The 25,795-nt window shown below is 49.7% G+C and overlaps 2 protein-coding genes across 3 annotated transcripts; both read left to right on the forward strand.

Moving 5' to 3' along the window:
• Nucleotides 1-94: 94 nt before the first annotated feature.
• On the forward strand, nucleotides 95-6,373 carry UBE2J2 (ubiquitin conjugating enzyme E2 J2). 2 transcript variants are annotated; one of them, XM_021537761.3, is made up of 7 exons: nucleotides 95-252; nucleotides 1,340-1,470; nucleotides 1,933-1,973; nucleotides 2,544-2,646; nucleotides 3,052-3,190; nucleotides 3,814-3,894; nucleotides 4,393-6,373. In XM_021537761.3, the coding sequence occupies exons 2-7, from the start codon at nucleotides 1,340-1,342 to the stop codon at nucleotides 4,675-4,677; spliced, it is 780 nt and encodes a 259-aa protein (XP_021393436.1). In that variant the 5' UTR covers nucleotides 95-252; the 3' UTR covers nucleotides 4,678-6,373. The 2 variants fall into 2 exon arrangements, with proteins under 2 accessions (XP_021393436.1, XP_085414733.1); XM_085558607.1 differs by lacking the exon at nucleotides 95-252 and having other exon boundaries at nucleotides 1,315-1,470.
• A 4,620-nt stretch (nucleotides 6,374-10,993) lies between these two features.
• On the forward strand, nucleotides 10,994-18,684 carry C1QTNF12 (C1q and TNF related 12). Its single transcript, XM_021537809.3, has 8 exons — nucleotides 10,994-11,451; nucleotides 11,977-12,096; nucleotides 12,705-12,816; nucleotides 13,575-13,756; nucleotides 15,160-15,268; nucleotides 16,163-16,253; nucleotides 17,111-17,189; nucleotides 18,012-18,684. Exons 1-8 carry the CDS (start codon nucleotides 11,311-11,313, stop codon nucleotides 18,108-18,110), a joined length of 933 nt encoding a protein of 310 aa, XP_021393484.3. The 5' UTR covers nucleotides 10,994-11,310; the 3' UTR covers nucleotides 18,111-18,684.
• The last annotated feature ends 7,111 nt before the right edge of the window (nucleotides 18,685-25,795 follow it).

Genomic DNA, 25,795 nt, shown 5'->3' on the forward strand with positions numbered 1-25,795 from the left:
GCGCCCGGCTCCCCTCACGCTCCGCCGCGCCTCCCCGGAAGCGGAAGCGGCCCCGGACGCGGAAGCGGCCCCGGAAGCGGAAGCAGCCCCGGAAGCGCCGCCCGCGCCGCCATCTTGGCAGAGCCGTGCGGGGCCTGACGGAGCCCCGCGGAGCCGCGGCCGCCGCTCCCCGCCGCCCCCGCGGCCCGGCCGCCGCTCCCCGCCTGTCCCCGGTCCGGGAGGGGCCGCCCGGGGCCCGGCGGCCGCGGAGAGGTGAGCGGGGGGGACGGGCGGGCTGCCTCCGCGGCTCCCGCAGCTCCTCTCTGCCCTTCCGCTTCTTCCTCTGTTTTCGCTCTTCTTCCCTCCCTCCCTCCCTTTCCCACCTTTCCCTTCTCTCTTTCAGTCCTTCCTTTCCTCGGCTGCCTTCCTGTCTCTCCTCCTTCTGCCCTTCTGCTTCTCCCTCCGTTTTTCCCTCCTATTCCCTCCCTTTCCCTTCTCTCTTTCAGTCCTTCCTTTCCGGAGCTGTCTTCCTGTTATCCCCCTCCTCTTCTCTGCCGTTCTCTTTCTCTGTCCGTTTTTCTCTCTTCCATCCCTCCCTTTTCCGCCTTTCAGTCCTTCCTTTCTTCGGCTGCCTTCCTGGCTCCCAATCGTGTCTGCCGTTCTGTTTTCCCCAACGTTTTTCCATTTTCTTCCCTCCCTCCCTTTTCCACCTTTCCCTTCTGCCTTTCAGTCCTCCCTTTCCTGGGCTGCCTTCCTGTCTCCCTTGCTCCTCTCTGCCGTTCTTCTTCTCCCTCCGTTTTTCCCTCTTTTTTCTTCCCTCCCTTTTCCACTGTTCAGTCCTTCCTTTCCTTGGCTGCCTCCCTCTCCCCCTCTCCTTCGAGTCCCTCCTTTCCTTTTCCCTCTTTCCCCTTTTCCTTCCAGCCCCTTCCTCTTTACCTCTCCCTTTCCCCCCCTTTCTTTCTCCTTTCCCCCTTTTTTCTCCATTTCCCCCTTGTTCTTCCTCCTTGTTTTCTCCTTTTCTCCTCTCCCTTTCATTCCCTCCCTTCCTCTTTCCCTTTTTCCTTTTCTCTTTTTCTCCTTTCTGTTTTAGTCCTTCCCCCTGCTTTTACCCCCCCTTTTTTGATATATAAATTAACTTGTATGACTAAATTAATTTGCATAGATAAAATAATTTATGTTAAGATCCCAAGGGATTTAATTATTGAGATTTTCCATGATTGTTGCTCTGTAAAAACGCAAATAATTCAGTTTCTGTCCCAGATCCAGCCCACAGAGCGGGTTTTGTGAAGCCCCGCGCTGGCCGGGCTGCGTTGCCGCCGTTAATTAGCAGGCTGGGTTAATTGTGGTGTAATTGGCGCAGATGAGCGGCAGCAGCGCTAAGAGGGCTCCCACCACGGCCACGCAGCGGCTGAAGCAGGATTACCTGAGGATCAAAAAGGATCCCGTGCCTTACATCTGCGCTGAGCCCTTGCCCTCCAACATCCTGGAATGGTGGAGATTGGGAAATGGGAATGGGAATTGGGGTGGGAATTCGGATTTGGGAATGGGAATTGGGGCAGGCTGTTTCTTACTCCTGGGAATTGGGGTTGGAATTGGGGTGGATTGTGTCTCACCCCTGGGAACTGGGATGGGAATTGGGGTGGGCTGTTCCTCACTCCTGGAATTGGGGTGGGCTGTTCCTCACTCCTGGAACTGGGGTGGGCTGTTCCTCACTCCTGGAACTGGGGTGGGCTGTTCCTCACTCCTGGAACTGGGGTGGGCTGTTCCTCACTCCTGGAATTCAGCTGGAATTCCCAGGGGGAATTCCTCACTCCTGGACAGAAGGAATTTCCCAGGCTTTCAGCTCCGACTCCCTCTCCTGGAGCTGGGGCAGGCGGGGAGGGAAACTGAGGCTGATCCTGAATTTTTTTGGGTTTCTGTGGATTCCCAGTGTTCCATTCCCCTCTTTTCCAGGCACTACGTGGTGCGAGGGCCTGAGCTGACCCCATATGAAGGTAAATCCCTACCTGGGGGTTGGCATGGAAATTCAGGAATTCCAGAGGGTGGGAAAAGGCAAAGTAATCCCACTAAAAACTGGGGAAGAGGTGAAGAAACTGAGGTGCTGCTGTCAATCGTTTTTCTCTTATTAAGAGCTTTAATAAAATAAAATTTAGGTTAAAGCAAATACCAAATTTCTTCATGTTTTACAGAAATATTCTCTAATTTATGACAAAGATAATACCAAAAATTCCCATTTTTACAGCAGAAATGTCCTGAGTGATATGGGATTCAAATTTATTTGACCCATTTTTGGGTAGAAGAAGAAATAAAGCAGGGAAATTGGGAATTGGGGTGGGAATTATTAATTAAATATAATTTATTTAGCCCATTTTATGGGTAGTTTAGAAGAAATAAAGCAAGGGGAATTGGGATGGGAATTAATTATTAATTAAGTGTAATTTATTTAACCCATTTTTGGGTAGTTTGGGAGAAGGAATAAATCAGGGGAATTGAAGATAGGACCTGGAATTGGGGATGAGACTTTTTAATTAAACTCATTTAACCCATTTTGGGCTGGTTTGCAGGTGGATATTACCACGGAAAATTAATATTCCCTCGAGAATTCCCGTTCAAGCCCCCCAGTATTTATATGATCACCCCCAATGGAAGGTTCAAGTGCAACACGAGGTGAGGACTCATTCCCAGAATCCCAGCCATTCCCATCCCAAATCCAGGACTTCTTCCCAGAATCCCAGCCATTCCCATCCCAGCCATTCCCATCCCAAATCAAGGACTCATTCCCAGAATTCCAGCCATTCCCATCCCAAATCCAGGACTTCTTCCCAGAATCCCAGCCATTCCCATCCCAGCCATTCCCATCCCAAATCCAGGACTCATTCCCAGAATCCCAGCCATTCCCATCCCAGCCATTCCCATCCCAAATCCAGGACTCATTCCCAGAATTCCATCCATTCCCGTCCCATCCATTCCCATCCCAAATCAAGGCCTCATTCCCAGAATCCCAGCCATTCCCATCCCAACACCCCAGCCGTTCCCACCCCGACCCCGCTGCTGCCTCGGTTTCCCCGGCAGGCTGTGTCTGTCCATCACGGATTTCCACCCGGACACCTGGAACCCAGCGTGGTCCGTGTCCACCATCCTGACGGGGCTGCTGAGCTTCATGGTGGAGAAGGGGCCCACCCTGGGCAGCATCGAGACCTCCGAGTTCACCGTGAGCGCCGGGAAACCCGGGATGGCCGGGGGAAACCCCAGGAAATTTGGGACATCGCGGGGCGGGGCGGGGTGTGAAATCCCAGAAAATTCAGAATTTCTTGGAGGAAAATCCCAGGAAATTTGGGCTATCTCAGGGGGGGAAATCCCACAAAATTTGGGATGTCTCTGGGGTAAATCCCAGGAAATTCAGGATAGCCGAGGGGAAAAATTCCAGAAAATTCGGGATATCTCTGGGCGACAGTCCCAGGAAATTCAGGATTTCTTGGGGGGAAATCCCAGGAAATTTGGGATATCTCAGGGGGTAAATTTTAGTGAAAAATGCTCAGTTTTAAAGAGCCAAAATCCACTTGGGAAGCATTGGGAATTTGGGATGATTTGGGAGATCCCGGGAATTAAATCCCGGCTGAGATTCCCACAAAACCCTGATCCCACAGGATCAAAAATTAAGATAATTTTCTGCCTATAAACCTCAATTTTAGTCAAAAATCCTCCCAAAAGTGAAGTTTTAAATGTGAAAAACCACTTGGTTTTGCACCCTTCTTTTGGGACATGAGGCATGGGATTGGAAGAAATGGATTTAATTTTCAAGGAATAGCTGAAAAATCTGATTTTTCTCCCCAGAAAAGGCAGCTGGCTGCACAGAGCTTAGCATTTAATTTAAAAGATAAAGTCTTCTGTGAGCTCTTCCCTGAAGTGGTGGAGGTAAGAAAATCTTCATTCATTGTTTGTTTTTCCTAAAAAATTGAGTTTTGGTGAAACAAAATTTCCCAAATCACCATACATTCTGTTTTCCCACTGAATTTCCTCTCCGCTTTTCCAGGAAATGAAGCAAAAACCCCCAGATAATCCAAACTTTTTATCTTCTCCTGTGCAGGAATTCGAACAAAAACCACCCAAATCCCTCCAAAATTCCATTTCCCACCCAATTTCCTCTCTCTTTTCCAGGAAAGGAAGCAAAAGCCCCCAAATTTCCACTTTCCCACCCGATTTCCTCTCCCCTTTTCTAGGAAATGAAGCAGAAGCACACAAACCATGCCAGGTTCCATGGAACTTTCTGTTCCCCCCGTGCAGAAACTCAAACAAACCCCCCCAAAATTCCATTTCCCACGGAATTCCCTCTCCCCCTTTGCAGGGAATCAAACAAAAGCCGCCGGTGCCCCCGGGCTCCCGTTGCCCACGGCATTCCCTCTGTGTTTCCAGGAGATGAAGCAGAAGCAGAAAGCCCAGGAGGAGCTGAGCTCCAGACCTGCGGCGCTGCCCCTGCCCGACGTGGTGCCGGACGGGGACGCGCTCCTGGGGCACAACGGGCACCCCCTGGGCGCCGGGCCCGCGGCCGCGCCGCCCGGCCACGCCGGGGGGCTGCAGCAGCCCCCCAGGAACCACGGACTCTTGGGGGGGGCCCTGGCGAACTTGTTTGTCATCGTGGGCTTCGCCGCCTTCGCCTACACAGTCAAGTACGTGCTGAGGAGCATAGCCCAGGAGTGACGTCCCGCAGGAGACCAAATTCTACTGGGGTCTGGGGGGGATTCGGGCTCTTCGGGGGCGGTTCTGGGGTGGTTTTGGCCTTCCCGGGTGGAATTGTGGTGGAATTGTGGGTTGGGAATCAAAGCGTTCTTCGGGATCCACCTTGGTTTGTAGAGTTCTCCTCCATCTGTGGTTTGAACATCGAAGATCTCCAGCAAATTTTGACTCGTTGAGTTTTCTCTCCAAGAGGAGTGGGACACTTCGGAATGGCACGCTTTGGGTGGAGAATTTGGGGGCTTTGCCCTTTTTGGGTTCTTGTGGGGCTTTGGGTTCTGCTGCTCATCGTGGGCTTCGCCGCCTTCGCCTGCACAGTCAAGGAAGTGCTGAAGAGCAGAGTCCAGGAGTGACGTCCCGCAGGAGACCGAATTTTACTGGGGTTTTGGGGGGATTTGGGGGTTTTTTGGGGGGATTCTGGGCGTTTTGCCCTGCCTGGGTTGTGGTGGGACTCGGGGAACCACCTTGGTTTCTAGAGTTCCTCCATCTGTGGTTTGAACATCGAAGATCTTCAGCAAATTTTGACTCGTTGAGTTTTCAATCCAAGATGATGGGACACTTTGGAGTGGGACTTTTGGGGTGGAAAATTTGGGATTTAGCCCTCCTGGGTTTTTTTGGGTTGGGAAGTCAAAAGGATTTTTGGGGAACCACCTTGGTTTGTAGAGTTCTCCTCCAGCTGTGGTTTGAACATTGAAGATCTTCAGCCAATTTTGACTCGGTTGAGTTTTCAGTCCAGGATGAGTGGGACTTTTTGGGTAGAAAATTTGGGATTTTTTTGTCCTTCCTGGGTTGTTTTGGGGTTTTGGGTTCTGCTGCTCATCATGGCCTTCGCCCTTTTCCTTCAGTTCTTTTTTTAAAAAAACCCCAAATTTTCTTTGGTATCCAGGAAATATTTTTGTCCCCAAATCCCAACCCCAAAATTCCATTGGGAATTTTTGAGGCAAAACCCCAAATTTGCTCCCTTTTCCTTCAATTCTTTAAAAAAAAAAAAACCAAAATTCCTTTGGGATTCTGAGAGTATTTCACCCCAAATTCCAACTGCCAAAATCCCAACCCCAAAATTCCTTTGGGAATTTTTGAGGTAAAACCCCAGATTTGGTTCCTTTTCCTTCAATTCTTTAATAAAACCTCAAAATTCTTTTGGGATTCCAAAAATATTTTGCCCCAAATCTCAAAATCCCAAAATTCAACCCTTCAATTTTATTAAATTCTTTCAAATCATCAAAACCCCATTTAAAAAAAAAAAAATCCCTAAAAATGTGTTGCATTTAAACCCCAAAACTTCGAGAATTCCAAAATTTGTTGGGATTCCCTGGATTTGGGGGAAGACTTGGGATTCCAGGACTTGGGAATGGAATTTTTAATTCCCCTTTTTTGGGGTTGATTTGTGTTTTCCTGGGAATTCAATTTTTCCTCATCTCAAAAAATCCCAAAAAAAAAAAAATTTCAGCCTCTCCCTCAGGAGAAAATCTTGGAATAAACCCTTTAAATTCCACGTTGTCATTCCATGGATTTAAAAATTTGGGAATTTTTCCACAGATTCTTCCATTTCATAAAAATTCCTGAATTTTTGGGGGGATTTTTTCTTGGAGATTCCTGAATTTCCCCAGGAGTGGGAATGGTGTAAAGTGATTTATTCAGAATAAAATTCCATCAAAATCGACTTTGTGGGGGTTTTTTTGGGGAATAAAATTCCATGGGGGGAACAAATGGGATTGGGAATTTTTCTGTTGCTGAATAAAATAGTGAAAAAATTTGGTTTTTTCCTGATTTTTTCCCTTTTTCCGAGTGGACTTTCCAGCTTTTCATGGAGGTCTTGATGTTTTTCCTTCGTTGTTCATAATTCCAAATATTCCTGGGAATTTTGGGCTATTGATCTAATTTATAATTCATTATTACTTAATAATTTTATTCCTATTAATTTAATTTATAATTACAGGCAATTAATAATTAATTAATCAGGGAGATCAACTCTGCCCTTTTCATGGAGAAAAAATTGGATTTTTAAATCCCTTTTCCAGCAGAAAAATCACTTTAAAAAAGGGAATTAATTCTATTAAAACTCCCGGAATTCCCAAATTCCCGGAATTTCTTTTGGGAACGCCAGCGGCTCATTAGCATTAATTGGGAATTGTTAAGGGAAGAAATTTGGAAATTTTCCCCGGGAATTTCGGGGGTTTTTTTGGGATCCACCACGAGGTGGCGCCGCGGGGTCGGGAATGGGGAAAATCCTGGAAAATCTCAGCTGGGAATGATCCCAAATCCCAGAAATCCCAAAATCCGGGAATTTCGGGGCTCTGGGAATGTTTATGGATTGCCACAAAATCATCCCAAACTGGGAATGAACTGGGAATTCTGACCCATCCAAACTGGGAATGAACTGGGAATTCTGACACATCCACTGGGAATGAATCATCCCAAACTGGGAATGGACTGGGAATTCTGACACATCCAAACTGGGAATGAACTGGGAATTCTGATACATCCAAACTGGGAATTCTGCCCCATCCAAAATGGGCTTTATCCCAAGGCAGGATTGTCCAGCCCTGCTGGGTGCTCCAAATTCCCAAGAAAATCTGATTTGCTGAGATAAAATCCCCCAAAAAAACCCTGATTTTCCCGGGAAAAAAAAAAAATTAAAAATAGGATTTTCCTGGAATAAAATCCCCCCAAAATCTGATTTTTCTGGGATAAATTCCCCCCAAAAAAAGCCGATTTTCCTGGGATACAATTTAAAATTAAAAAAAAAATCCGATTTCCTGGGATAAGCAGGGGCGGGTGCGGGAATTTCTGGGCTTGTGCCGAGAGGCGCTGCCGGCTCCTCCTTTTTTCCCTTTTTTCCCTGTTTTTTTCCCTCCTCCGCCTCCCGGAGCCGATGGAAACTCCTCCGGGCGGGCGGAGGAGCCGGAGCTCGGCAGGGCTGGAATTCCCCCCGGGATTCGGGATTTGGCTTTTAGGATTCGGGCTTCGGGATTCGGGATTTGGGGTTCGGGATTTGGCATTTAGCATTTGGACTTCGGGCTTCGGGATTTGGGATTCGGGGTTCGGGATTTGGGGTTTGGGGTTCGGGATTTGGGGTTCGGGGTTTGGGATTTGGGGTCGGGGTTGCCGTGGGAAAGCCGCGCCCTCCTGCCCCGTGAGCGCGCCGGGACCTGCGGGGGTTTTTAGGGAAAAACGAGAAAAAAAGAGGAAAAACTTGGGGGAAACTTCGGGGAAAACTTTCGGAAAACTTCGGGGAAAACCTCGGGAAAAACTTGAGCGAAACTCTGGGAAAACTTGGGAAAACTTGGGGAAAACTTGGGGAAAACTTCACCTGCTCCTCCCGCAGCCGGGAGACCCGCGGGGGTTCGCTGCCCCCGGAGCCTTTGGGGTCTGGGGTTTGGGGTTTGGTTTTGGGGTTTGTTCTTTGGGGTTTGTTTTTGGGGTTTGTTCTTTGGGGTCTGGGGTTTGGGGTTTGGTTTTTGGGGTCTGGGGTTTGGGGTTTGGTTTTGGGGTTTGTTTTTGGGGTTTGTTTTTTGCAGTGCGAGGAATTTGGGGGTTTGGAGTGTGGCTGATCTGGTTTTTGGGGTTTGGTTTTTGGGGTTTGGGGTTTGGGATTGGTTTTGGTTTGTGAAGGATTTGTTTTTGCGATTCGTGTTTTGGGATTTGTTTCTTGGGGTGTGAGGAATTTGGTTTTTGGGGTGTGACTGATCTGGTTTTTGGGTTTCTTTTTTGGGGTTTGTGTTTTGGGGTTTGTTTTTTCCCAGCGTGAGGAATTTGGGGTTTGTTTTTTGGGGTGTGAGAGGTTTGGGTTTGGGGATGTTTTTTGGGGGGGTTGTTTTTTAGGATGTGAGTCGTTTGGGGTTTGAGATTGTTTCTTGGTGCTGCGTCTCCACATCTTGGGGTTTGTTTTTTGCAGTGTGAGGAATTTGGGGTTTGGGGTGTGAGAGACCTGGGTTTTGGGGTTTGTATTTTGGGGTGTGAGAGGTTTGGGTTTTGGGATTTGTTTTTTTGGGCGTTTGTTTTTTGGGATTTGTTTTTTGGGGTGTGAAGAGTTTCCTTCTTGGGAGGTTGTATTTTGGGGTGTGACAGTTGTTTTCTGGGGTTTGTTTCTTGGGGCGTGAGACATTTTTTGGAATGTGAGGGGTTTTTTTGGGGGGTGTGAGGCATTTTTTTAGGGTGTAAGGAATTTTTTTGGGGTGTAAGGAATTCTTTTGAGATGTGAGGGATCTGTTTTTTGGGGCGTAAGGAATTCTTTTGGGGCGTAAGGAATTCTTCTGGGGTGTAAGGGATTTTTTTGGGGTGTAAGGGATTTTTTGGGGGGTGAGGCATTTTTTGGTGGTGAGGGATTTTTGGGGGGTGAGGGCTGGGCTTTGTCCTTCCAATGCCGGCGATTCCCGGGATTAATCCCGGGAATCCGCGGGAAGCTCGAGGGCTCCTGCCGGGAACGGACGGGGCGGGTTGCGGGCGCTGAGCCGCGCCTGGCTGAGCCCCGCCTGAGCTCTCCTAAGCCCGGCCTTGAGCCCGACCGGGGCGCCGGGAGCTTTGGAGCCGGACCAAGCCCCGTTTGGGCTTCAAATCCCATCTGGGCTCAGTTTTAAACTGGATTTTGGGGGCGCTGAATGCCCTTAAAACCAGTTTTAGGCTGGGTTTAGGGCAGAGCAGAGATCTCCTCTGGGATTTCTGGGAAGCTCCTCTCAGGGATCCAGAATTCCAAAGAAATTAAAAAAAAAACTCCAAATAAATTCAACACAAATTCCAAAGAAATTCCAAACAAATTCATCTCCGGCTTTTCCATCCCAAGGAGCTGCTTGGAACCTTCTGAATTTGAATTTTTTGGGACAAAAATCCGGGTTGTTTTTGGTTTTTTTTTTTTGTTTTTTTTGGGTTTTTTTTTGATCCTGAGGGATTTTGCACCTGGCTGCTTGGATACCTCTGAAATTTGGATTTTTTGGACACAAATCCAGTTGGATCTGTCTGAAATTTGGATTTTTTGGACATAAATCCGGTTGGATCCTCCTGAAATTTCAAATTTTTGGACACAAATCTGCTTGGATCCTTCTCTCCTGCTTAATTCTGGTTTTATTTTCAAATCTGGTTTTTATTGCTCCTGAAATTTGGATTTTGCACCTGGCTCCTTAATCCTGACCTAATAAATTTGGATTTTTTTTTAATACAAATCTGGATTGTTTTGGTCCTGAAGCATTTCCCCCCTGGCTCCTTGTCCCCTTCCTGGCTAATTCAGATTTCTGGGACACAAATCCAATTATTTGTTGGTCCTGGATCATTTCTCCCTGGCTCCTTGACCCAGACCCAGCTAATTTGGATTTTTTGGGACATGAATCAGATTTTGCTTCCTCCTGGATCATTTCCCTTGTGGCTCCTTGAACCTGACCTGATTACTTCTGATTTTGGGGACACAAATCTGATTTTTCCTCCTTCCTGGATAATTTTCTCCCTGGCTCCTTGACCCAGACCTGGTTAATTTGGACTTTTTGCGATACAAATCCGATTTTATTTTGTCCTGTAGCATTTTTATACCTGGCTTGTTGATCCTGACCTGGTTAATTCGGATTTTTGGGACACAAATCCAATTTTTTTGGTGCTGAAGCATTTCCCCCCTGGCTCCTTGACCCAGACCTGGTTAATTCAGATTTTTTTGATACAAATCCAGGTGTTTTTTGGTCCTGGATAATTCCTCCTCTGGCTCCTTGACCCCAACCCAGCTAATTTGGATTTTTTGGGACACAAATCCAGTTTTTTTTGGTTGTGGATCATTTCCCCGCTGGCTCCTTGAATCTGACCTGATTACTTCTGATTTTTGGGACACAAATCCAATTTCTTTGGTCCTGAAGCATTTTCTACCTGTCTCCTTGACCCCTCCCAGGCTAATCTGGATTTTTTGGGACACAAATCCAGGTTTTTTGACCCTGGCTCCTTGACCCCAACCCGGCTAATTTGGATTTTTGGGATAAAAATCCAGGTTTTTTGACGCTGGCTCCTTGACCCCAAACCGGCTAATTTTGAGTTTTTGGGCCACAAATCCAATTGTTTGGTCCTGAAGCATTTCCCCCCGGCTCCTTGCCCCCGAGCTGGCTGATTTGGAATTTTTGGGACACAAATCCAATTGTTTTGGTCCTGAAGCATTTCCCCCCGGCTCCTCGCCCCCGAGCTGGCTGATTTTGATTTTTTGGGACACAAATCCAATTGTTTTGGTCCTGAAGCATTTCCTCCTGGCTCCTTGCCCCCGAGCTGGCTGATTTGGAGTTTTTGGGACACAAATCCAATTGTTTTGGTCCTGAAGCATTTCCCCCCGGCTCCTTGCCCCCGAGCTGGCTGATTTGGAATTTTTGGGACACAAATCCAATTTTTTGGTCCTGAAGCATTTCCCCCCGGCTCCTTGCCCCCGAGCTGGCTGATTTGGAATTTTTGGGACACAAATCCAATTTTTTGGTCCTGAAGCATTTCCCCCCGGCTCCTTGCCCCTGAGCTGGCTGATTTGGAATTTTTGGGACACAAATCCAATTGTTTTGGTCCTGAAGCATTTCCCCCCGGCTCCTCGCCCCCGAGCTGGCTGATTTGGAGTTTCTGGGCCGCGCTCCGGACCCTGCGGCTGCCGCCATGCCGGGGGGATTTTGGTGGCTGCTGCTGGCGCTGCTGTGGCCCCGCTCGGTGGCCACGGCCAGGAGGGACGGGAAGGGTCGGAAGGAGCTCCCGGAGCCGCCCGGCGCCTCCCTGGGCAACAGTGAGGAGCAGCCCCAGGTGGGTGCTGGGATCATTCCCGGATTTATTCCTGGATTTATTGGGAATTTCCGGCCTTTTCTGAGTTGATTCCATGCTCCTTTCTTCAATTTCCTTTGGTTTATTATTTCATTTTCAAGGTTCCTCATGTTGGGAACAGCCAAGAACTCCCAAGGTGGGTTCTGGGATCATTTAGGCATCATTCCTGGATTTATTCCTGGATTTATTGGGATTTTCCTGCCTTTTCTGAGTTGATTCCGTGCTCGTTTCTTTCATTCCCTTTGGTTTTTATGTTTAATTTTGATGGTTCCTCATGTTGGGAACAGCAGAGAATTCCCAAGGTGGGCTCTGGGATCTGCCTGGGCTGGCTTTTTTCCATCCCTTGAACATCTGGGTGGGTTCTCCATGGAATTTAAAGATCTCTGAGGGACTTGTGGAGCTCTGGATCCCTGAAGGACACGCTCCGGAGCAGCGGGATCGGCCCGGGCTGGGATTTTGGACCCTCGGGGGCGGCCAGTCCGTGACCTTGTCCCGGCGTGTCCGCAGCTGCCGGAGCGCGCGGCGCCGCGCGGCGCGGACCCGCGCAGGACCTGGATCTCCTTCGTGCACCGCCCCGACGACGGCAGCGGCTCCAAGAGGAGGTGCAAAGGCAGAGACAAAAAACTGGTGCGACTTCCTCTCCGTATTTCCCTTCCTTTTTCGCATCCTTTCCATTTTTGGGGCTTCAATTTCTCCATTTTTGGAGAAGTTTGACGCTTCTTGCTTTGGCAGAATTTTGAACCAGCCACTCTCAAATTGAGTCTTTTTTTGGGGTTATTTACCCGCACATTAAAAAGAAAATCCAATTTTTTTCTCCTTCCAAGAGATAACGCCCAAGCATCCCAAAGGATAAATTAATCAAGGTGTGGACAAGTGGTTTATTTCAAATTAATGAGCTGAGGGACAGCTCATTAATCATGTGCCACTTTTCATCTGCTGCTTGGACACTCTTTGATTCTTTTCAGTAATTTCGTTATTTGAGGAATTGTTTGCATCTTCTGAGCAATCTGGGCAGGTTATCCATGGAATTTTAGAGAATTATTGGAAGAATGGGAATTCCAACAACTGGAAAAAGATCTCTGACAGACTCTCAGAGATTTTGGCTCTTCCTGATCCTTCAGTGCCCTCCAGAAATGATCAGGAATTTTCTGGGAATGAACCCCCTGATGTTGCTGATGTCCCTGGACGATTTTTTGGGTTTTAATCCCAAATTTTTCCTTTCTTTGTTCCCTCAGCGAGGTCTGGTTGGACCTCCAGGGCCTCCTGGACCTCAGGGACCTCCAGGAGCTCCTGGGGCTGAAGTCACCAAGGAAGTTCTTCTGCAGGAGTTCAAGGAGATCTTAAAAGGTAAAAGATGTTAAAAAGTCAAAGATTTTCCAGGGATGTTAAAGGTGAGAGGCGTTAAAGGCTGGAGGAGTTCTGTCTTTCAGGACAAATCTTCACCCTCAGGCATTCCCCTGGCAGCCAAAAACATTCCCCTAGTGCTGCTGGGCTTCAGCTGAGGAGCCAAGTGCAGAATTCAAGCACACATTCAGGGTTTCATAGGCCAGGCCCTTCAATTAATATTTGATTTCATTTCATTCCAGTTTTCCCCTCAGAAGCCATGGAGCACCGAGCCTCCCCGGCCATTCCAGCTCAGCCCAGCCAGCTCCTGCAGCCCCTGGAGGAGGTTCCATTGACCAGCTAGGCCCTTAAATTTAGATTTTATTCCATTTTATTTCATTGTATTCCATTTTATTCCATTTTATTCCCATTTTCCCCTCAGAAACCATTGAGCACTGAGCCTCCCTGGCCATGTCAGCCCAGCCCAGCCAGCCCCTGCTGTCCATGGAGGAGGTTCCATCACAGAATAAGGAATGGCCAGGCCCTTAAATGAAGATTTTATTCAATTTTATTTCATTTAATTCCATATTATTCAATTTTATTCCCTTTTATTTCATTTTATTCCCTTTTTCCCTCAGAAACCATTGAGCACGGGGCCTCCCTGGCCATCTCAGCTCACCTCAGCCAGCTCCTGCACCCCTGGAGGAGGTTCCATTCACCGGCCAGGCCCTTAAATTGAGCTTTTCTTTCATTTTATTTACTTTAATTCCCTTTTCCCTCAGAAGCCATGGAGCAGCGGGCCTCCCTGGCCCTCCCAGCGCAGCCCAGCCCGCTGCCCCCGCTGCCGCTGGCCCTGGCCGAGGCCGGGTCCCAGCGGCGGCTGCTGGAGGCGTTCCACTGCAAGCTCAAGGGCCACGTGCTGGTGGACAAGAAGACCTTGGTGGAACTCCAGAATTTCCAGCTGGTGAGGAATTCCCGGCTCCTCCTGGTGGGGATCTGCTCCTGCCGGGCTCCGCGGGGCTTCTCTGGGGCTGAAAGGAAGAGAGAAATCCACGGGAAGGTGTCCAAAGGAGGGCCAGGGGTGGATCCACCTTGGATTCCTCTTAAATCTGATATTCCAGAGGTTCTATCCCTGACGGATCCATCTCAGATCCCTTTTAAAATCTGATATTCCAGAGGTTCTATCCCTGACGGATCCACCTCAGATCCCTTTAAAATCTGATATTCCACAGATTCTATCCCTGACGGATCCACCTCAGATCCCTTTTAAAATCTGATATTCCAGAGGTTCTATCCCTGACGGATCCACCTCAGATCCCTTTAAAATCTGATATTCCACAGATTCTATCCCTGACGGATCCACCTCAGATCCCTTTTAAAATCTGATATTCCACAGGTTCTATCCCTGATGGATCCACCTGGGTTCCCCTTTTAAAATCCATTATCCCAGATGTTCTATCCCTGATGGATCTACTTCAGATCCCCTTTTTCAATCCGTTTTTCCATTATTTCCCAAATTTTGGCAGCCTGCCTTGGCAGCCAGGTAGAATCAGCCCTGAGGCATGGGCAGGGCTGCAAGCAGAGCCGCTGCCTCATTAATTAGCAGGAAAATGGCACTAATTAAGGCATCCCATCCCAGGCTGCTGCTTCCAGTGCCTCAGGGCTGAGGTGCCCAACTCATTCCCAGGTTTCCTGGCTCGGAGCAGCTGTGGGAGGCGCCGGGTGCCAGGACAGGGAGAGTCGGGTTTGGGCTTGTGCCCTCTGGAGAGGAGGATGGATCTGGGATCAGCCCGGGGATGGATTTGGGATCAGCCCGGGGATGGATTTGGGATCAGCCCGGGATGGATTTGGAATCAGCACGGGGATGGATTTGGGATCAGCCCGGGGATGGATCTGGGATCAGCACAGGGATTTGGGCTCAGCCCGGGGATGGATCTGGGATCACCTGGGGGATGGATCTGGGATCAGCACAGGGATTTGGGCTCAGCCCAGGGATGGATCTGGGATCAGCCCAGGGATCTGGGCTCAGCCCGGGGATGGATTTGGGATCAGCCGGGGGATGGATTTGGGCTCAGCCCGGGGATGGATCTGGGATCATCTGGGGGATGGATCTGGGATCAGCACAGGGATCTGGGCTCAGCCCGGGGATGGATCCGGGCTCAGCCCAGGGATGGATTTGGGATCAGCCCAGGGATGGATCTGGGATCACCTGGGGGATGGATCTGGGATCAGCCCAGGGATCTGGGCTCAGCCCGGGGATGGATCTGGGATCACCTGGGGGATGGATTTGGGATCAGCCCAGGGATCTGGGCTCAGCCCGGGGATGGATCCGGGCTCGGCCGGGCTGCAGCTCTGCTCTCTCCCCAGCCCGTGGCCAGGGGCGCGTTCCTGCGGGGCTCGGGCCTGGACGTGGCCACCGGGCGCTTCACCGCCCCCGTGGGCGGCATCTACCAGTTCTCAGCCAACGTGCACCTCGGTGAGTGCCGCCCCAGGGACCCCGAAACCTGGAGAGCCCAAACCCCGGAGACCCCAAACCCCAGAGAACCCAAATCCCGGAGACCCCAAACCCTGGAGAGCCCAAAATCCCAGAGAACCCAAACCCCAGGGACCCCGAAACCCGGAGAGCCCAAAGTCCCAGAGAACCCAAACCCCGGAGACCCCAAACCCCGGAGACCCCAAACCCCAGGGACCCCGAAACCCGGAGACCCCAAAACCCAGAGAACCCAAACCCTGGAGACCCCAAACCGCGGAGAGCCCAAACCCCGGAGAGCCCAAAATCCCAGAGAACCCAAACCCCGGAGACCCCAAACCATGGAGAGCCCAAACCCCAGAGAGCCCAAACCCTGGAGAGCCCAAAACCCAGAGAACCCAAACCCCAGGGACCCCAAAACCCGGAGAGCCCAAAATCCCAGAGAACCCCCAGATATTCCAGAGGTTCTGCCACAGATTAATCCACCTGGGATCTCCTTCTTAAGTCTGATATTCCAGAGCTTCTATCCCTGATGGATCCATCTCAGATCCCAGCATCCCAGATGTTCTCTCCCTGATGCATCCACCCTGCTAGATCCCATTTTAAATCTGATATTCCAGAGGTTCCATCCCTGATGGATCCATCTCAGATCCCCTGTTTAAATCTGATATCCCAGATGTTCTCTCCCTGATGGATCCACCCTGCTAGATCCCATTTTAAATCCATCATCCCAGATGTTCTCTCCCTGATGGATCCACCTCGGGCCCATTGCCTCTGGCTCCATCAGCCATGCAGGAACCTCTGGCACCTCCTGCAGCCCCCCAGCGCTGGTGGTGTCCCTGGGGGTCCCGGAGGCCGGGATTTGTGGGAATGCTGAGGTTTTCCCGCTGTTCTTCCCAGAGCACAGCGAGCTGCGGGGCCGCGCGGCGCTGCGGGCACGGGACAGCGTGCGGGTGCTGGTGTGCGTCGAGTCCCTGTGCCACCGGCACGTGTGAGTCGCGCGCCTCCCGCGCTCCCTCCTGCCCTTTGCCTCTTTCCCCAAATTCCGGCCAACCTGGGCAATTCCTTCCCTCGGCGGGATTTTGGGAGCTTCTCCAAGGAAAGGGGTTGGTTGTAAAACTCGTTGGGACTTGCAGGGATTCACCACTGGGAAAAAAGAATTTTAAAAAGATATAACACGGAGGAAAGGGGTTGGTTTAAGTGGGAAAACAAGGAAAAGCCAGGCTTAAAACGGAGTTTAACTTGGCTTGTGCTGGGTGGCGGGGTTTTTGTTTTGTTTTTTTTTTGTTTGTGGATCATTTGTTTTTGTGGGATCATGGAATTATGGAGTTGTGGAATCAGGGAATCATGGAATTGTGGAGTTGTGGGATCATGGAATCAGAGAATCATGGAATCGTGGAATTGTGGGATCATGGAAATGTGGGATCATGGAATTATGGAATCGTGGAATCAGGGAATCATGGAATTGTGGGATCATGGAATTGTGGAATTACGGAATCAGGTAATCATGGAATTATGGAATCAGTTCATCATGGAATAATGGAATTATGGGTTTATGGAATCGTGGGGTTATGGATTTATGGAATTGTGGAATTATGGATTTTTGGAATTATGGAATTATGGAATTATGGAAAGGACCTTTAAGATCTTCCAACTCCCCTGGCCAGGGCCCCCAAACTTCCACCATCCCCACCTGGCCTTGAACCCTTCCCAGCATCCCAAATCCTGCCTCAGTTCCCCTTTCCTGCTCCAACCGCTCCGAATTCCAGGGAATTCCAGGGAAAGGGAGGGAGACTCCTCCTTGCCTCCCACCTGTGGGGATTTATTCTGTTCATTTCCCGTTTTCAGATCCTTGGAAGTCATCGCTGGCCTGGAGAGCAACAGCAAAACCTTCACCATTTGTGTCCAGGGCTTGCTGCAGCTGCAGGTGAGGCTCTGGAAATGGGGAATTTCTGCCAGAAAATCAGGAATTTCTGTCTGGAAATGGGGAATTTCTGCTGGAAATTGGGTATTTCTGCTTGAAAATTGGGAATTTCTGCCTGAATTTCTGCCTGAAAATAGGAAATTCCTGTTTGAAATCAGGAATTCCTGCTTGAAATTGGGAATTTCTGCTTGAAATTGGGGATTTCTGTCTGGAAATTGGGAATTTCTGCCCCAAATCTTCTTCACTTTCTTCTTCTTCCCCTTCTTCTCTCCTCCTTCTCCTCCTTCGCCTTCTTCACCTTTTCCTTCTCCTTCTTCTTCTTTTCCTTCTTTCCCTCCTTCTCCTTTTTCTCCTCCTTTTTCTCCTCCTACTCCTTTTTCTCCTTCTTTTTCTCCTTTTCTCCTTCTTTTTCTCCTCCTTCTTCTCCTTTTTCTCCTTTTTCTTTTCCTTCCCCTCCTTCCCCATGGCTTTGGCTGATTTTGTGCCCTTGGATAAAAAACTCCGCACTGCAGCCCGTGGGTGGCTGGTTATTGGGTTAAAACTGAAAGCAATTAGGTGTCATTTGTTAATTGGACAGTTTATCCCTAAAAGGCCGTGCGGGGAGCAAGACACGGCTCCGTTTTTGGTCGGAGTTTATAAAACCCTAACGCAGATAAAACCCATAAACATCGGAGCCCAAACACGAAATTCCATCTCGCGCCTTTCGCCCCGAGCCTGGCGCGCGTGGAGCTGAACTCGCCAGAAATCCCGCTGGAAGGGGATTTTCCCTGGGATTTTCCCCCGGAATGTGCCTGAAATTCCCGTTTCCCCCCGTTTTCCCTGCAGGCTGGCCAGTACGCCTCCGTCTTCGTGGACAACGGCGCCGGCGCCGCCGTCACCGTCCAGAGCGGCTCCGACTTCATGGGAATGCTGCTGGGAGCGTAGCAGCCATCCCAAAAATCCCCAATTCCCAGAATTTGGACTGAAAAAAACCAAAAAAACACCCACTTTGACCTTGAACCTTGGCCCTGTCCCTGCAGAATTCCAAATAATTAAAAAACCAAAAAAATCTCCTCCCTTTGACCTTGAACCTTGGCCCTGTCCCTGCAGAATTCCAAATGATGAAAAAAAACCCAAAAAAACAAACAAAAAAATCACCCTGGAATATTTAATTATTTAATATATTCCATTTCATATATTCTATATTCCATTCTTTCACCGGATTTCACTTGGAACCAGCACAGTTTTGGGGTTTTTTTGGGGGGGGAATTGATTTGGGTTGGAAATGAAGGATTGAGATGGGAAATATCAGAAATAAATCTGTGACTCTTTTCTGTGGGCTGGGGAGGAAGGGGATGAGGATTTTCCAGCAAAATTCCTTTTTCCAGAGGGTTGGAAAGGGTTTGGATCCTCAGAATTGGGTGTGTTTGACCAAGAAAATGCTGGATTTTCCTACAATCCCAGGCTTGAACTCTTCATTTGGGGTCATTTATAGCAAAATAAAATTATATATATTGTATTTATATCCTTGCATCTCTAATGATATCTTTTATAATTTGATATAATTCTATATATTATATTTAAAATATATAATATAGAGAATTATATGGATCTACATGGTTTTCTGTAGTTTTTATGGAGAGTTTTCCCAGTTTGATTCACTCTCCCTCGAATCCTGGAATCCTGAGCTTCTCCTGAAACCCAAGATCCCAAATTCTCCCTCAAACCAGGAATCCTGGAATCCCAAATTCTCCCTCAAATCCTGGAATCCCAAATTCTCCCTCAAACCAGGAATCCTGGAATCCCAAATTCTCCCCCAAATCCTGGAATCCCAAACTCCTTCTGAATCCCAAAATCCCAAACTCCCTCTCAATCCTGGAATCCCAAACCCAAGAATCCCAAACCCTCCCTTAATCCCAAAATCCCCCTCAAACCCAAGAACTCTAAAGTTTTCCCCAAACCAAAAATCCCAAAGTCTCCCCCAATCCCAAAATCCCAAACCCTCCCTCAATCCCAGAATCCTCCTTTTCATCCCAAATTCTCCTTTTCATCTCAAATATTTTCCGGGAATCTGGGCTTGGAGCTGTGTGGGGCCCTCAGAAGTGCAGGAATTCTCCCAAAATTCCTTTTTTTTTTTTTCTCTCTCTTTTTTTCCAGCTGTTGTCTTTTCCTCCCGGGTTTTGGTTTCTTTTTGGGACTTTGATCTGCAGAGTGCGAGAGGAGGGGCGGTCACGGGAGATTGGATTCCCAAAAAACCCTCAAAAAAAAAAAACATGGGAAGAGGGGAAAAAACCAGGAAAGGAAAAGTGGAAAATGGGAATCTGAGCAGGGGCATTCCAGAGCTGGAATCCCACATTTATCCCAATTTTATCCCAATTTTATCCCACATTTTCCCCACGTTTGGGACAATTTGGATCTTTCTGAGTGGATTTTGGGGCAGTTTGGATCTTTCTGAGTCCCAGTCCAGGTGAATTTTGGCAATTTGGATTCCATCCCTTGCCCTCCCTGCAGGAGCTGCTCCCGGGGACAAACCCAAACCTCGGGAACCTCAGATTGGAGAAACTTTTGTGAATCTCCTCGTCTTTTCCATCATTTCCACCCAAAAGCCGCCAGCCTGGGCACAGAGCCAGGAGTGAAATAATCCAAATTTTCTCTGGGAAGGGCTGGAATTCCCGGCAGGCGCCAGGGAATCGTCCCGGCTCGGCGGCTCCCGGGGATGGATGGAGTCCTGCTGGGCTGGAGCCGGGAACTCCCTCCTTTTTCCCCCTCTTTTATCCTCCTTTTTTCCCTCTTTTATCCTCATTTTTTCCCTCTTTTATCCTCATTTTCCCCCCCTTCCTTTTTCCTCCCTTTTTCCCTCTTTCCTCCTCTTCCCTTTCTTTCCCCCCCCCCACTTTTCCCCTGTTTTTTCTCCTTTGTTCCTCCTTTTCTCCTCCTTTTTTTCCCTCCTTTTTTACCCTCCTTTTCTCCTCCTTTTCTCATCCGTTTCCCCCTCCCTATTTCCTACTTTTTCCTCCTTCTTTTTCCCCCTTTTCCCCCCTTTCCCCACCTGTCAAACCCAGGAATTTCCAATGAGTTTCTTCCGCCTGGAATTCTCTCAGCGCCTGCCTGGGAGCTTTTCCCTTTCCCCCAGAATTTTTTTCCTGACTCCCAGCAAAAACTCCCATTTTTTTTGCATTCAAACCTGTGGGCAGGGGTGGGAAAAAAAAAAATTAAAAACCAGGGATGAACCCCCCCTTTTCCAAACTTCCAGGGCTTTTTTTTCTTTGGAAAGGGAAGGTGGGGGAGAGATTTGGGAATGGGCAAATTGGGATTTGGGAATGAGCAAACTGGGATTTGGGAATGAGATTGGGGGGAGCAGGAGGAGCTGGGGGTAAAATTGTGGGGTTTTCCTTTTCCTTTTTTCCCTTTCCTTTTCTCTCTTCCTTTTTTCCCTTCTCTTTTCCCTTTTCCCCTTTCCCCTTTTTCCTCATCCAGCCCAAACATTCCCTCTGCACCTGAAAAATCCATTTTTAATTCCAAGTCACCTTTTAGGGATGTTTTTTCCCTTCGGTTTTACCGATCCCCACCCCAGGGCAAGGCCGGGATATGCTCCCAAATCCGGGGTGGATCCACCCGAAATCCAGGCGTGAATTCCCAACTCTCGACCCGTGCCTGTGCAAATCCCCAGGTGGAAAAATTCCCCTCGGGGAAGGAGCCGGCAGCTCCCAGGGCAGGGAGATGAAGGGATCTGTCGAGTGAAATTCCAGGAGAAGTGGGAACTGCCAGGAATGGAGAGTCTGGAATGTGCCTAAAATAAATATTCCCTGCTGGGTATTTATTTTGTCTGCAAATCCCTGCTCGGCCGTCACCAGGGAATGAAGGGGGATTTGGGATTTATCCTGCCCCCATTCCCTCGCTCCCTGCTGGGATCAGGCTGGAATTGTGCTGGGATGCTCTGGGATCACTCATGGAATTCCCAAAGGGGTGGAGGGCCAGGGTTCCTCCTTCCCTTCCTCAGGGAAGCAGCTGAGAATCCTTGGAAAAGTGGCCAGGAGGGATTGAAATCCCTGTCTGGGGCTTCTCCAGGGAACCCAGGACCTGACAATGTCCTGAAGTGGATTTTTGGATTCTTCTGCTGCAAATCTTTCCCTCATTCCTTCATTTCCCCAATCCCTGAATCCCTGAATCTCTGAATCCCTAAATCCCTCAGTCCCTGAATCTCTGAATCCGTCATTCCCTGAATCCCTCATTCCCCCAGTCCCTCATTCCCACATGTCCTGGTTTTCCTGGATTTCCTGGATGGAATTCCGAGCTGTTTCCTCCCGTCTGGAATGCCGACACCCGCGGCAGATGTTCCCACTCACCAGCACCTTCCAGATGCTCCAGCCTCGTCTTACGCAGGCAAAATCCCAAAAATTCCCTCCCAAATCCCAAATCCAAGAGGGATGTGCCACCCCTGGGAATGGACCTTGGAGCTTTTTCCCAAATGATCTTAGAGCTTTTTCCTAGGGGATCATGGAACCTTTTCCCAGTGGATCATGGATCCTTCTCCTAACGGATCTTGGAGCCTTTTCCCAATGGATTTCAGCCCCATTCCCCAGTGGATCCCAGCCCCATTTCCCAATGGATCCCAGTCCCTTTCCCAATGGATCCCAGCCCCTTTCCCAGTGGATCCCAGCCCCGTTACCAATGGATCCCTTTCCCAGTGGATCCCAGCCCCGTTCCCAGTGGATCCCAGTCCTGTTCCCAGTGGATCCCTTTCCCAGTGAATCCCTTTCCCCAGTGGATCCCAGCCCCGTTCCCAGTGGATCCCTTTCCCAGTGGATCCCAGCCCCTTTCCCAATGGATCCTTTTCCCCAGTGGATCCCAGCCCCGTTCCCAGTGGATCCCTTTCCCAGTGGATCCCAGCCCCGTTCCCAGTGGATCCCAGTCCCATTTCCCAGTGGATCCCAGCCCCGTTCCCAGTGGATCCCAGCCCCGTTCCCAGTGGATCCCTTTCCCAGTGGATCCCAGTCCTGCTCCTAGTGAATCCCAGCCCCGTTCCCAGTGGATCCCTTTCCCAGTGAATCCCAGCCCCGTTCCCAGTGGATCCCAGCCCCGTTCCCAGTGGATCCCTTTCCCAGTGAATCCCAGCCCCGTTCCCAGTGGATCCCTTTCCCAGTGGGTCCCTTTCCCAGTGGATCCCAGTCCCATTCCCAGTGGATCCCTTTCCCAGTGGATCCCGTTCCCAGTGGATCCCTTTCCCAGTGGATCTCAGCCCCGTTCCCAGTGGATCCTGTTCCCAGTGGATCCTTTCCCAGTGGATCCCAGCCCCGTTCCCAGTGGATCCCTTTCCCAGTGGATCCCAGCCCCGTTCCCCAGCGCCCCTGAGCTCCGATCCCTTCTGGGCCGCTCTGGGGGCAGCAATGCCGGTTCCCAGCCCGGGGCGCAGGCCGGGCCCCGCTCCCTGCCCGCGTTCCCGGGAAGGCCGAAGCCCCGGGATGCGATTCCCCGCCGCCAGCGCCGCGCGGGTTGGCCGGAGCCCCGCTGGACCGGCGGCCGCGCGCTTTCATTCCCGAGGAGCAGCTTCTCCCCCCAGCCAGGCTGGAGCCGTCGCCCGCAGCAGCCCCTGGCATGAAAAACGCCTCTGTGCTCTGACACTGGGGCCTTTGACGGAGCAGCCCGGAGGGTTTCAGCAGCAGCTATTAAATATCCCAAATATCCCAATTAGTGCAATTCGCAATTAGCGACAATGAGCTGGTCCCTCTCCAACATTCCCCGAGTCGCTCCCTGGAGCAGGGAGGGAGGCAGCAGGAGGAGGATGCTGCAGAGATGATTTTTAGGGATGATGTGGCTACACGTGAGGTAAAATCCACTTCCCCAGCCTGAAGCTCCCGCCTCAGAGGGATGGAAAAATGGAATTTTGGGACTCTGGTTTGCAAACAGTAAAGGAGAAGAGGCTGGATCTGAACTCGAATCAATGTACCCAGCAAAATTCTTTCTATTAATAAAATATATAGAATTAATTAATTCACACTCCTTATCCTGCCCAAACCCCCGAACACAGGATTTTCCCTCTGAATTCCCACTTCTTTGTGGGAATGAGAGGAAAAAAGCTCCGATGGGTAGTTCTGAGTCCCAAAATGTCCAAGGGGAAGCACAGGGATGTTAAAATTCCCCCCAGATCTGGCTGGAAATCCAGAGGGTTCCTGGCTGTGCTCTTGAGGGTCCCAATCCCTGCCAAATTTGGGAATTAAGGGTTGGAAAAGCCCTTTAGGATCCTTAAATCCAGCCATGAACCACATGCATGCCATTGTTCCCCAGGGCAGCTACAATTAAATTCTCCTTGCCTAAGCCCCTTTCCCTGGATTGTTCTGGGTTTGCCCAGAAAAAGGAAAAAACAGGGAAAAAATTTCTTCCTATTTCCATTTAACCTGGATCCCCTCGTTCACAACCAGGGCAGGATCCTCCACTGCAGGGTCATCCCAAGAATCCTTTCAGGATCATTTCATCCCAATTTCCATCCCGAATTTTATCTTTTCCTCGTCTTCCCTTTCCTGCTCTGCAAAGCCAGAGAGGGGAATGAGCAAAGCTGTGGAAAAATGTTGGATTTAAAGCGTTAAAAAAAGGACAGGGAAGGGGAAAAGAAAAAAAGGGAATTGCTGGGTTTTAAATCAGCCTCAGCGTTGCTGCTGCAGTTGTTTACGAGCAGCTGTTCCAGCCCATTGCACGGACAAAATCCAAGGGAAATGAGATGTTTGATGTCTGCAAAGGCATGGACGAGCCATGGAAAAGTTCCCATGGAAAGGGAAGCGGTGGGATAAACAGTCCCTGATTGCGGGGAAGGGGCTGGGGGGAATCAGGGGATCACCCCGTGCTGGGCCAGGAAGGAAATCGGGGATTGTTCAGGGATTGGGGACGTTTCCCTGGAATTTTAATCCCATTTGTCAGGACAATTCAAGGAATGGGGAATACTCGGGGCTGGGAGGAGCCGTGGGATCATGAAATCCCATCCCAGCCCTGTAGACATCCCAAAATCTCACCTGGGACACCCCAAAATCCCACCTGGGAGCATTGTCCAAAACAGGGAAGAGGTTGTGTGTCCTCCATGAGGGAAATCAGGGATCATTCAAGGAATGGGGACACTGGGACACCCAGAATTATGGAATTAGGGAACTAGGGAATAGCCTGAGCTTGGAATTAGTCCTTCTCCAAGTTTTCTACTCCAGGTTTATTTTCTTTTTATCCAGATGATGCCTGAGGTCCCATCTGGAGCCACTGCCAGGATCAGGGGATGCTGATTCCACTCAGGAATTCCTTTTCCAGCCTCCTGCCCCCGGCTCTGTTTATTCCCTGCTTCTTTCCCAGCAAGAATTGCAGTTTTTTTAATTCCCTCTTGGAATTAAAAAAGTCATTTCCCCCCTAATTCCTCCTTTTGCCCCCAGTCCTTCCCCTGAGGCGCCCCCAAGGAAAGCCAGGCCAGGCCAATGCCGGCATCCCACACCTTGGAATATTTATGGATTTCCTTGGAGCCAGAACTCTTTGGGAGCCTGCAGCTCAGGTTTTAGGATTTATTTCGGTGTCTCCAGCCCTGCTGTCTGAGCCTGAAAATAGCAACCCAGGCTGATCTTATCAGCAGCTCTTGGAGACTCCAATTATCTCCTCCGCGGCTCCGCAGAAATCGGACCCCGGTTATTGTTTTCTTATCCTGCTCCCTGTCCTCAGAATCCTCCCGGCCGCGGCCGTGGAGCTCTCCAGGAGCCACGCTGGAATTTTAGAGTGGGAGATAAGCAGAATTCCCAAAATCCAGCCAGGCCTGCATCCCAAAGCCTTTGGGGTCAGTGCCTCAGGGCAACGGTTTGTTCCCAGTGTTCTGGGGGGGAAACTGAGGCAAAAATTCCATTCTAGCAGCCGTTCCCACTCAATTCCCCTGGAATTACGGATTTATGGCATCAGGCCGTGATTTGGGAAGTTTATCCATGGATCTGGAGTCAGAGATTCCAGGTTTCTGCTCGTCCCTAAATCCAGCCATGCCTTCGTCCCAAAGCCTTTGTTCCCAATGTTCTGAGAAAGAAACTGAGGCAAAAATTCCATTTTAGCAGCTTTTCTCACCCAATTCCCTTGGAATTATGGGTCCACAGCACCAGGCCAGGATTAGGTTGGATATTTGGGAATACTTCCTCCCTGAAAGGGTGCCCAGCCACTGGAATGGGCTGCCCAGTGGAGTCCCCATCCCCGGAAGTGTCCCAAAAACCTGAGGATCACAATCCCAAAAACCTGTGGATCACCATCCCAAAAACCTGAGGATCACCATCCCAAAATCCCGTGGATCACAATCCCAAAAACTTGAGGATCACCATCCCAAAAACCTGAGGATCACCATCCCAAAAACCTGAGGATCACCATCCCAAAAACCTGAGGATCACCATCCCAAAAACCCGAGGATCACCATCCCAAAAACCCGTGGATCACAATCCCAAAACCCATGGATCACAATCCCAAAAACCCGTGGATCACAATCCCAAAAACCTGAGGATCACCATCCCAAAAACCTGTGGATCACCATCCCAAAATCCCGTGGATCACAATCCCAAAAACCCGTGGATCACAATCCCAAAAACCCATGGATCACCATCCCAAAAACCCGTGGATCACAATCCCAAAACCCA

This window comes from Lonchura striata, chromosome 21 (assembly GCF_050655825.1).
Source record: "Lonchura striata isolate lonStrDom1 chromosome 21, ASM5065582v1, whole genome shotgun sequence".
Classification (NCBI taxonomy): Eukaryota; Metazoa; Chordata; class Aves; order Passeriformes; family Estrildidae; genus Lonchura; species Lonchura striata.

Bases quoted from the DNA above. Each gene is read 5' to 3' on its own strand.
- UBE2J2 (XM_021537761.3), top strand. From the start codon at position 1,340: ATGAGCGGCAGCAGCGCTAAGAGGGCTCCCACCACGGCCACGCAGCGG. The intron at 1,974-2,543 runs GTAAATCCCTAC...GCTGGTTTGCAG, and splicing joins TGAGCTGACCCCATATGAAG to GTGGATATTACCACGGAAAA. The intron at 3,895-4,392 runs GTAAGAAAATCT...CTGTGTTTCCAG, and splicing joins TCTTCCCTGAAGTGGTGGAG to GAGATGAAGCAGAAGCAGAA.
- C1QTNF12 (XM_021537809.3), top strand. From the start codon at position 11,311: ATGCCGGGGGGATTTTGGTGGCTGCTGCTGGCGCTGCTGTGGCCCCGC. The intron at 11,452-11,976 runs GTGGGTGCTGGG...GCGTGTCCGCAG, and splicing joins ACAGTGAGGAGCAGCCCCAG to CTGCCGGAGCGCGCGGCGCC. The intron at 12,817-13,574 runs GTAAAAGATGTT...CTTTTCCCTCAG, and splicing joins GTTCAAGGAGATCTTAAAAG to AAGCCATGGAGCAGCGGGCC.